Below are 12,130 nucleotides of genomic sequence, written 5' to 3' on the forward strand. Positions count from 1 at the left end.
CTGAGAATATAAAGTTGAACAAGACAGACTTCCCTCCTGCCCCCATGGTGTTAGGTTTTGCTCCACTTGAATTGGGATAACAGGTCACTCAGGTACAGCTATCCTTCGGAAGGTGGGGATACGAGAATGGAGCCCTAGTGGGCGCACATGCCCAGGGGAGTGCCAAAGCCCCGACCAGGGCCCTGGGGGAGGGCAAGGCAGCCTCGCCCCTCTGAAGGCGCAGCTGCAGTCCACCCCTCTGCCTGACAACAAGAAAGGGTCTGGGCAGCAAGCGCATGCTCGTGTGACAACATCCCTCAATCTGCTAGTTCACAGTAAGGAAAGATAACTCAGTCTGACAACTATTAAAGAAAACAAATCGTCTGAGACACAGTGAACCAACGATCACAATATTGTGGTGTCAGAGTTCCATGGTTAAAAACAGCTGAAGGAACAGTACAAAAAGAATTGGGACGAGGCGCCCTTGTGAAGTGGGGTTAAAAAAACGTAGGAGGAAGAATAAACATTCAAAGATGCAGAAACAACTAGGATGAGAAAGCACGAAGAAGAAAGTTTTTCCAAAGAAGAAAGTTTTTCAAGCAGTTAGAATGAAAAGCCACCGAACTTGGTTAGGAAGAATGAAAGCCAGCTGCCTGGAATCTGCTGGGAAGGAAAAGAGGCCCAGGGTACAGACAACTTATGGGGGACCCACCACGGTCAAAGGGAAGAGAAAATAGAATGGTAGTTGGAACACGTAAGAACCAAATTTTTGTTGTTGTTGTTGTTGTTTTTCTGGGGTACGCGGGCCTCTCACTGCCGCGGCCTCTCCCGTCGCGGAGCACAGGCTCCGGACGCGCAAGCCCAGCGGCCATGGCTCACGGGCCCAGCCGCTCCGCGGCACGCGGGATCCTCCCGCACCGGGGCACGAACCCGCGTCCCCTGCATCGGCAGGCGGACCCCCCACCACTGCGCCACCAGGGAAGCCCCTTGTTGTTGTTTTTAAGAGGAGATACACTTTGAAGTATACCTGAAAGCAGAGGGAAGAAATGGGTTGGAAATTATTAAGTAAAGAAGATTTTTAGGAGCAAACTGTGGGAGAAGGGAAGAAAGAGGTCAGCAGTCTTTATGCAAGTTTAATAAAGGATAAGAATGCAGACCCCAAGAAGGAAGTGAGGTCCTGAGGGACAGCCAAGTGCGTGCAGGTGCAGGGCGGCCCCCGAGCCTGGAAGCAGCTGGGGCTCTGCCGCCATATTTCACACTCGTTCTCTCCTACTTACTAGCTTGTGACCTTGGGTCAGTAACTCACTTTCTGAAAGCCTCAATTTCCTCTTTTGTAAATGCAAATAATATCAAGCGCAAAGGACTAGTGTGCAGATCAAAAAAAATATGGAACATATCAAATTCCCAGTAAAGCAGTTATTATCGTTACAATAATGTTATTGTTTTTGATAAAACACAAAGTGAGACTCTAGGATGGGAAAAATTAGTGAAGGGGAGAAAACTACGGAGATCTTTCAAGTGTATAAGCAGCCATTATGGAGAACACCCAGGAACAGATTCATCCCACAAACGCCTCCTGGGGGCCTGGGGGGTGACGCACTGGCTGTGTTAGGGCCGTGGACGGAGATCCCAGTGCCAGAGCCTCAGGACAGAGTCAAGGAGGGAGGAGCACAGACAACCAGCAGACGGCGACCTGCGATCTACAAGGCAAGAGTGTGAGAAGTTCAGAGAAGATTTCAAAAATCTCTTCTTGCTTAAGTGAATAGAAATGGTTGAAGAGAGCTGGACAGTGAATTAAAACTTTAAAGTAGATTTAGGGAGGAGAAAATTATCATTCTAGGAAGAGGAAAAGACATAAAAATAAAAGGTGGGGAAGGACAGAGTTTTAGCGGAGTTGACACAGGGAAATGGAGCGGGAGAAAGCTAAAGAGAAACACTGGCTGTATCCAGACTGTGGAGGGCGGAGGTTTAGAAAGACTCATTTTGCTTCCTTAATAGACGAGATGTCCACGTGGTTCAAAAAAGCACAAAAAGGAGCGCAGTGACAGCCCCCACGCCCCTCCACGAAGGCAGCTCCGTCACTTTCACTAATCTCTGGTCTAAGAAAGACCCACTTTCTATAACATGTGGTTCTGTAATTTCATTTTTTAAAGAATGCATGATATTATTTCTATAATAAGAAAAAAAGAAGAAAAACCCCCAATGTTCTTTGGGATTCTAAGCAGTAGAAATGCAGTATAAAACGGTGCTCAAGGGCAGGGGCTCTGTCTGCAGTCAGAAGATAAGGTGTAAATCCCAGACCTTGCCACTCGGGGACGTCAGGGCCCTCCCTGTGTCGCACTTCTTTGTCTCTAATGTGGGGATAAGTGCTGCACTGTCTCAGAGGGGCGTAAATAATCACCATGAAGTGCTCAGCAAAATTCTCCTGCACTACTCAACAGAGGAAGGGCATTTTTCAGAGTAGTGGAAAGCCATTAAAATTAATGAAAGGTAATAAAGCTTTAAAGGCAAAGACTTTACGTTAGCAGCTTTTAACTCTTTGGGGCATAGGTACTGCTCTGGAAATCAAAAGAACGGGTTACTTCAAAAAGTACCCCAAATTTTGCGTTTAATCTCACGGTTTCATTAATTCTCTGAAATCTTGGGACTTTGGGTTAAAAACACCTAGGGGATTTCCTGGCGGTCCAGTGGTTAGGACTCTGCGCTTCCACTGCAGGGCACATGGGTTCGTTCGCCTGTCAGGGAGTTAAGATCCCACAGGCCCCGCAGCATGGCCAAAAAAAAAAAAAAATCTAATCTACATAACTGCAGCTACTAACAACTGCTGTAAACTAAACATTTTATAATTGAATATAAAAAGGGATTATTTTAAATTAGCTCTCGGACTTCCCTGGTGGTGCAGCAGTTAAGAATCTGCCTGCCATTGCAGGGGACACGGGTTGGAGCCCTGGTCCGGGAAGGTCCCACATGCCGTGGAGCAACTAAGCCCGTGCACCACAACTACTGAGCCTGCGCTCTAAAGCCCGCGAGCCACAGCTACTGAGCCCACTCGCCGCAACTACTGAAGCCCACGTGCCTAGAGCCCGTGCTCCGCAACAAAAGAAGCCACTGCAATGAGAAGCCCGCGCACCTCAACGAAGAGCAGGCCCGCTCGCCGCAGCTAGAGAAAGCCCGCGCACAGCAACGAAGACCCAACGCAGCCAAAAATAAATAAACGTTAAAAATAAATATATAAATAAGCTCTCACTTACTGAAAATGTATTACTGTACACTGAGATCTATACTAAGTGCTTGTCTCATTTTTGTATACTTCCAGAGATTTAGAGACTATTATTCTCATTTTAAAATGAGGAAACCAGGGCTTAGGAAGTTTAAGTGACTCTCATTGCACTAGCAATGGAAAAGCTGGGGTTTGATCTGAAATCCATGTTTTCATTCTATACGGTAATATATTGGTTATGCAAAGGGATAGTATAGGCATACCTCGTTTTATTGCGCTTCACAGATACTGCGTTTTTTTGTATTTTTTTTTTTTTACAAACTGAAGGTCTGTGGCAACCCTGCATCGAGCAAATCTATTGGTGCCATTTTCCCAGCAGCAGTTGCTCACTTTGTGTGTCTGTGTCACATTTTGGTAATTCTCAAAATATTTCAAGCTTCATTATTATTTTATTTGTTATGGTGATCTGTGATCAGTGATCTTTGATATTACTGCTATGATTTGCTGAAGGCTCAGATGATGGTTAGCACTTTTTAGCAATAAGGTATTTTTAAATTAAGGTATGTATGTGTTTTTCTGACATAATGCTACTGCACACTCAACAGGCTACAGTACAGTGTAAACATAGCAGTTACACACACCGGGAAACCAAAAAGTTCACGTGACTTGCTTTATTGTGATATTCACCTTATTGCACTGGGCTGGAACCAAACCTACAGTATCTCCAAGGTGTGCCTATATGAAATGCATGAAACATTTAAACGTCGGTCAAACATCTCCTTCTACAATTCCTAAGTCAGAATGTGTACATAATTATACAAAGGTAAAGCTCCTTTTATTTCCCCTCAGAGCTGAGAAGCATAGGGGTTCTATAGGCAGAGCACCTTTTCACATACTATCTGTATGACCTACCTATATGACTACCTGTATGACTACCTGTATGACCTTCATCAAGTTACTTAACCTGTCTGTAAAATGGAGAGAGCAGTGTCTCCGTCACAGGCTGGTGTGAAGTTTAGAGGAGTCTGTATGTGTAAAGAACTTAGGTCAGAGTAACTGTTAGCTATCACCATTATCTGGTATTTGCATGAATTAGTGAGATGTATAATACATAATTTAAAACAATTTCCTGTACTTAAATGACCAGTCTGGCCGCTCACAGGTCCATCCCTATCAGTAAGGCTCTGCCCCTGAGAAAAGGAAGCTGCTGCAGTCACAAACGTCAAGGGGGCCAGTGGGACAGACACAGCTTCGGAACCAGACAAACCTGACTTCAAATTCTGGCTCTCTGAATACTAGCTTTATAGCCTTGAACAAGCTTCTTCCCCTTGATGTCTTTTATTTCTCCCCATTCTAAGTTACCACGTTCTTGATTTTTAAAAAAATTACTCAGTGATGACACAAAATATTCAAATTCAAATCAGGATTTCCAAAATGATGGTTTGCTAAAAATTATAAATGAAATTTTTAGCCATGAAGATTGAGTTGGAAAAAAAAAAGAAATGCAGAAAAAAGAGATCCACATTAAAGTGAGCTCCTTAAAAAATCTATATCAGGGGACTTCCCTGGTGGCACAGTGGTTAAGAATCCACCTGCCAATGCAAGGGATACGGGTTCAAGCCCTGGCCTGGGAAGATCCCACATGCCGTGGAGCAGCTAAGCCCGTGAGCCACAACTACTGAGCCCACGTGCCACAGCTGCTGAGCCCACATGCCACAACTACTGAGCCCACGTGCCTAGAGCCCGTGCTCCACAACAAGAGAAGCCACTGCAATGGGAAGCCTGTGCACCGCAATGAAGAGTAGCTCCTACTCGTTGCAACTAGAGAAAGCCCACGCGCAGCAACGAAGACCCAACGCAGCCATAAATAAATAAATTCATTTGAAAAATCTATATCAACATATGTACATACCTATTATCTGAAATACCATGTAAGATACACAACACGTGAAAATCCTGTTCCCACAGATGTTATTTGTGGCAACCGCAATATCCACTTAATTGTCAAATCATGCAAATATATCTTGGCAAAAATTATCATATTTTAAACATTATTTGGGAAGAAGAGCTTAAGATTTGTTTTTCTTACTCTTTGAAGCTGATGTGGTGTAGATAGGTAAGTCCCTTGCTGCTCTTCTCAAAATTTCTTGCTGTCTTTCTTGGCTGAATTCCTTTTCATAACGTTCCTTTTCAGAATTGGACAAGCAGAACTATAAAAGGAGAAATAACTATTAATTCTTTTTAATCCCATAATTATTAACTATCAGGCTCAGAAAAACAAAGTTGTATCCAGAACAGAAAAAACAAAAATATTTCCTTCTATAAAGGCAAAACTTGTCTTCGAATTTGTTTAGGAAGCTAAATCAAGCACATTTTAACAAAACCACACACATACCTTTGACAGATTGAGAAATATTTGCCCTCCATACTAATGATGGCAAAGAACATGAACTAAATATTTTTTGCATTTTTGTTTTTTACAGAGAAGATTAACTTTCCCCATCAAAAAGGGCTTAATATATATTTTCTGTTAGTAAAAATTCTGGTGTTTGAAAGTTAGTGTCAAGAGATTTGGAAGAATGTCCAAAGAGTCACTTGCTTTGCGTAACAGGCTATATCACAGGCATGGGGCCCTACTATTTTCTGGCCAAATTTCTCAATGAGGACAACAAGTCCTTCTTTCACTACTCTGTTTTTGCTTTTAAAAAGCTAATCAATCAGGGTGCTTTCTCCAGAAGTATTAAGGATTGCCAAGGTAAGCACAATCTCCTTTTCTCAAGGACAGATTCCTTTATAGAGTTGTTTCCAGTTTCCACTTCTGAAGTTTTAATTCCCGTGTGTGGGCAGCCTCCAGCCTATTTCTTTAAATAGCATTTTCCTTACAAAGGACTTGTTCAGTTGCTCTTCTTTTCATGTCATCCCAGCATCTCAAGGACCTCAGTTTTATGCCTCTATTTTATGTAACCAGGAGTTATTTTTCAGTGTCTGTTGGTCTTTATTTCACAGATTTTTTTAAAAAACAAAAAAATGGCCTAGACATGCTCTTGATCATAGTTCATACTTTAACAATACTGTTCCTCAATTTTTATTTACTTACAGGGTTTTGCTTGAAAAGGTCTAAGGGGTCGTGACTAAACTTTATCTTTTAAAATTTGAGTATTTTGGTCTACCTGCGAACTCAAGTGCCAAGTCTTCCACACTCTCAACGCCTCATTGTCAACAACGGCACTGCCTTCCTGATGCAGCCTCTTCTGTTACAAATGGGGCGATAGGGCAGCACAGGCAGGATTAAGAGCTCTGGGGTGAGGAAACTGTGATCCCAAGCAGCTCAGGGAATTTTCTAAAGCTGCAGAATTATTGGCAGAGCTGATATAAAAACACAAGTCTCTTGAGTTCTACCCTAGTATGTTTCCCTCTGTGCTGCTCATGTGAAATACGTGTTCTTTCTTTTTACAGACTTGTTACTCTAGCCTGGCCAAAACACGATGGCTTAAGAAGTAGCAGAGTCCACTTAGATGGCCCAGCCCAGCTCCCACAACTAAATCTTGGTGGCACACAAGAAACCCCCAAGCTGCTCATAAAGGACAAGAAGTAACATGGACACATGAACAGGACAGAAAAAAATCACACACAAGCTTGACGTTGACACTCTGGAGGTCACTCAGCTAAACTCCAGGCAGGCTGGAATCTTCAGACATTTCTGAGATCCACCCCCTCGAATACTGTCAGGTACAAAAATACTTTCCTACTTTGTAAGACGGCCCGTTCTCCTTTAAGAGAACTGTAACTTGCTAGAAAGTTCTTCCCTGACATGATGCATCTCTGAAACATTCAGAACAGAGAATAAAAATCATATGGTATAACGTTAAATATATATTTGGAAGAAAGATGCTCTAATCAAATTTTACAGTTTCCTTGTAAAATCTGAACAGAATTTTCCTGGGCTGAGCTGTTTCTAGCCAGGCCTCAAAGTCATTACTTTTCCGTAAGAACTATGGTTATAAATTACGAAAAGCTTAAACCAAATGAAAATCTCAAGAGACACCAGGATTTTAGATGAGGAATGGAACAAAACAAAACTTAAAATGAGCTAGATGTTTGAAATTATTCCTGTCTATTTTTCATTAAATACTACTGAACAGAATTCAAACTATGAAATGCCATTATTTTAAATTTAGTGTTCAAATGGTTCAATTTAAGTATCTGTTACACACCAATTAAGAGCTTGGCACTGTCCCAGGTACCAGGGATCCAAAGATGAATAAAAATACAGCCTTTGCCTTCAAAAACACATTCCTATAGTTCAGTACGAATGTTAACCATGTAAACACAGAATTACAAATCAGCAATTCTTTGCAAGGTGTGATCAAAGCTCCCTTGGGAGGGGTGAGGGCCGTCAATGAAAGTTTCTTGGAAGAAGAGGTACCTGAACGGGGTTTAGAAAGATCAACAGGAATCGTCCAGGAAGACAAAGCAGAAAGAAAACTTTGGCAAAAGAAGCGGCATATGGAAAACACAAAGAGGTGAAAATAGTATATTCAGGGCAACACACTACTTGAATACAGAGTTCCAGGAAGAAGCAATGGACATGAAGTAGGACCTCAGCTCGTGAAGGGTCTGTGTACCAGGCAAATGACCAGCCCACTGGCAACCTCTGCAGGAATGCCAGAGAAGCGACAGAACCGTATTTTCTTTTTAGAAAGATGACACTTAGTGATGGAAGATGCCTACCAGCTTTTCTTATGCTGCTTCCTCCTTACCATTCATTCACTCAAGTATTTAGCAATCTATTATATACTAGGTCTGATTCTAGGCAATGAAGATACAGCAGTAAATAACAGAGTCTTCCTTCAAAAAGCTTATCCTTTAGTGGAAGAGATAACTTACAAAGGTCTCAGCTTTAATACCACTTCTTCAGAGAGTTCTTTGATCACACTATCTAAAACAGCTTTTTTCCTAATAGCTGTTACTGTTATGCTCTGCCACATCATCGCGTCCTTTTTCTAAATGTATCACGATTTATAACATTTTATGTTTGTCTTGTTCTTTTTATTCCCAGAGCCCACCACAGTCTAACAAAGAGCAGATGCTTAGGAAATACTTGCCGCCTGAAAGAATGAAAAAAGAATGCCTACCTTTATAACTTAACTTCCCTAAAAATGTATAGTTTTTGCTTTTTCGACCCAACCAATCCCCCTAGATCCAAGCCCGAAGTGCTGCTCGAGCCTCTGCGTTTAGAGTCCTTGTAATGCGGTCATGAACATCTATCTCACAACTATGCGATTTCCTATCAAGAGCTACTCAGGCAGCCCAGAGTAAGCTTATTCAGAAAGATAATCTTACATTCCGGTCCCTGGTTGTCACTGCAGCCTAGCTTAGCTGTCCCTTCATGACTGAATAATCAATCCATTCAATACTTACTGATGCCCACTGTGTGCCGGATAGTGGGAGAGGGATATAGTGGAGAACGTGATAGAAATGATCCCTGCCCTTAAACAACCGGCAATTTAATAAGGTGATACATACAGGTAAGCAGGCAATTACAATACTAGATGACAAGGTCCATGACAGGGAAGGTAGATCGTGCCATAGAAGGGCCACTGGACACAGGCTGTCAATTACACTTACAATTACACTTACAGGAATAGGGGAGCATGAAGGATGGAGTGGACGTAAAGGCTTAATTAAGCACTGGGCTAAATGCTAAATGGGTACAACATTGCAAATACAACAACCAAAAAAGAAAAAAGTAAGTTAGATGGCACTAATGTGCTAGGCATTCTTTTAAGCACTTGCCCTATAGCATTAATTATATATTATTATAAATACCATCAATCACATGTACGTATGGTTAATTTATTTAACCCATACAACAATCCAATAAGGTGCATACGACTACCATCCTCACTTTACAGAGGACGTACCTGAGGTACAGACAGCTAAGGAGTGTGTCCAACGTCACGCGGCTAGAAACGCAGAGGGATGAGGCAGACGAGGGGGTCTGGAGCTGGGGCCTGAGTTCTGAACCTCTGTACTATCCTGTTTCTCAAAAGTATTGCCAATTGTTTTTCTTATTATATTTTTTATTTCCTGTAATAAAAACTATTTACTTTCACACATGCTATGTTTCCAACAGCCATCACTACTAGTAATTGATTAGATAAAATTAGGTCCTTTTCAACTTAAGAGATTAAGATATGGGTGGCAATTTGTAATATAACTTTAAGGGCCGACTAATTATTAGCAAATGTTTGAAGAATATATTTGAAGAAACAGTAAGCTTGATTTGTGGTTTACATTATCCCTTAAAACAAAAGCCCCCAGTAGAAACAACGGGCAGTGAGAGTCTGGCGTTACCCACTACTGCTGAATGTACGGGCAGCACCCAGCAATGCTCCTGCTGGGCATCTGCCCCTAAGGACTACGTACGTACGTACATGTGCCAGAATGCTGACGGCAGTCCTACGTGTAGAAGCCTGAGACTGCAAGCTGCCCAACCGCCCACGCCCATCAACAGGAGACCAGATAAACTGTGTTTTATAACACAGCAGAGGAGGGAGCCACGGCTGTATACAACAACATGCATGCATCGCACACGAAGAGAACGTTAATGAAAGAAGGCAGACACGCAAGCACACATCCTGTGTGACTCCATCCACGGGAGGCGCAGACCAGGCAAAGCCAGCTGATGCAGTAACTGGGTGGGCAGGGGTCGGGGGAGCAGTGGCTGCAGGGAGTGTGAGGGGCTCATGGGAAAGCAGTCACGTTCTGCTTCTGGAACTGGGTGCTGGTTACTCACGTGTCCAGTTCATGAAAATTCGTCAAGTGTACATTTATGGCATGTATAGTTTTCTGCATATATGTTCTATAAAAAGTTAAATGGAAGTTGATATCTTTAAACATACGTCTATAACTTTTAATGGATTTTGATGGATCTAATACAAAGGGAAACAATTACATTATTACCATCATCTAGTATTTGAGTGCTAACCATATGGCAAGTCCTATGTTAAATGCTTTACATGAATGAATCTCACTTAATCCTCACAAACATCCTACAGAGGCGGGCATGACTGTTAGCTCCACTTTCCAAATAGAAAACTAAGCCTTGGATTCATTAAGTAATGTGTTGGAGCAGAAAATCAAACTCAGGCAGTCCTAACTCCAGAGAATATATTCTTATCTATCTAGCTATTCTAAACTTTAGGTGAAGAGAATTCAGTCAGCTACATCAAGGCAAAAAAGACATAGTGGTCTTCAGCTCTACTCCACATAAATGTGTACTCATATTATTTCCAAGTGGAACCTCCAAGCAGCAAAAACACTAGCCACACTAGGTGTAACGAGCCACAGCACAGACAATTTGTTTCCCGCGATCAAAGCACTTTATTTAGTTGCAGCTTATTTGTTCAGGCCTGAGAAAAAATAAATGTTGAAAGTTTCCAAAAATAAACTCTACTTTCCTAACTCAATTCTGTCCCTTAAGATTATTCACTCCAGTGACATAAAGTACATCTTTAATTTAAGAAAACATAGCATGGCAGAAGAATATTAGCACAGCTAAACCTCAGCGCCATCATCCAACTTTTACGAGGCTGCGTCAGTGGGCTGTATCTGAGGGATACGCTGATGACTCACACTCACAATGTAGAGTTACCAAGCAATTTATGAATGAAAACAGAACAAATGCATTATGTAATAAAGTTTTAACAAAGGTAACACAGGGAAAATAATTCCATAATTAGTGAAAACATTTGGTAATTTACCAACATTAAATTTACCTCTTTGGAGGGGGAAGCGGGAGATGTGAAAATTGTCATCCAATAGGACCATACAAACATAACAATGAACAGATGGAAAGCCACAAGGTAAACAACGGCCTTTCCTGGTAAATAAAAACAAATAACATTTCATTGAATCCAGGTGAAAACAGGAAAAAGCATTACATATTAAAACACAATATTTAGGGTCAGGAGGCTCGATCCAATAAAAAATTTAATTAAAATGTACTAAAAACATCAAATATATACACTCCTTTATCTGCATGACGTTAACATTACAGATATGAAAAAACATTCTATTCCTGCATTTAAGGGTTATTGGCCTGGTTTATAAATAAAGACTGTATTCTGAGATGAGATTTGATTTCATTAAGTTGCTGAAGATTTAAGCTGAACTCTTATGAGCACCTCCTTCAAAAGCACTTCCTAAAAGTTAGATTTTAAATGACTTAAAAATTATTATTTAATGTTCACTATGAACATTAAATCCAAGGAACTATATACTGAAAATAAACAACTCAATTCCTGGACTGTCAGGAAAGGTATCCTAAATTCCATTGTCGTTTTCAACACGGGGTAACGAAAAAATTTTAGCCACTCTGAATTTCTGCCATAACTGTTTCCTAAGTGGATTAGTGTAACATTGCAACATCTTTATCTCCAAATATTAACTCACTGATATAACTAAAAACTTTTTGTTGTGTTCTGTGGTTTTTCTATCTGTAAGAAGTGGGACTGGTTTCCATTAAGAAGCCAGAACTATTTACCAAGTGCTTAAATTCTTTTTCAGTTTGGAATGCAGCACCACAAACTCACTGAAGAAAACAAAGCAGAGATGAGCACAAAAGTTTGAGATTCTACTCATTTGTAAAGTTTGGATCAAATATTACTTTTTCCAAAAGCCTCCTCCATTACTTTCAGAATTTATTATCCCTTCATACTATTCTCCCCAAATAATTTACTCAGACTTCAATTAAAGCACTTAATGTGTTTCCTTTAAGTTAGCTGCTTAATATTGATAAGTTAATAAATGCAAAACACTTAGAACAGTGTTTGACACATAATAAATATTGGCTATTATCATCCTTGCTGTCCAAGTATAGTAGTTCCTTATTCTCAAAAACTGGTTCTTTTTGTGCATTCCCTATTT

General features: G+C 41.0%; 1 protein-coding gene across 3 annotated transcripts in view; it reads right to left on the reverse strand.

Moving 5' to 3' along the window:
- Positions 1-12,130, reverse strand: part of ZDHHC20 (zinc finger DHHC-type palmitoyltransferase 20) — a 73,423-nt gene that overhangs the window by 30,970 nt on the left and 30,323 nt on the right. For all 3 annotated transcript variants that reach the window (XR_009516762.1, XM_059995613.1, XM_059995612.1), the window contains exons 3-4: positions 10,981-11,084; positions 5,289-5,409 (exon numbers count right to left, since the gene is read on the reverse strand). Coding sequence is in view for 2 of the 3 variants with exons in the window: in XM_059995613.1 (XP_059851596.1) it covers positions 5,289-5,409; positions 10,981-11,084 (225 nt within the window). In the remaining variant the exon portion in view is untranslated. The remainder of the gene's footprint in view (positions 1-5,288; positions 5,410-10,980; positions 11,085-12,130) is intronic.

This window comes from Delphinus delphis, chromosome 18, assembly GCF_949987515.2.
Source record: "Delphinus delphis chromosome 18, mDelDel1.2, whole genome shotgun sequence".
Lineage (NCBI taxonomy): Eukaryota > Metazoa > Chordata > Mammalia > Artiodactyla > Delphinidae > Delphinus > Delphinus delphis.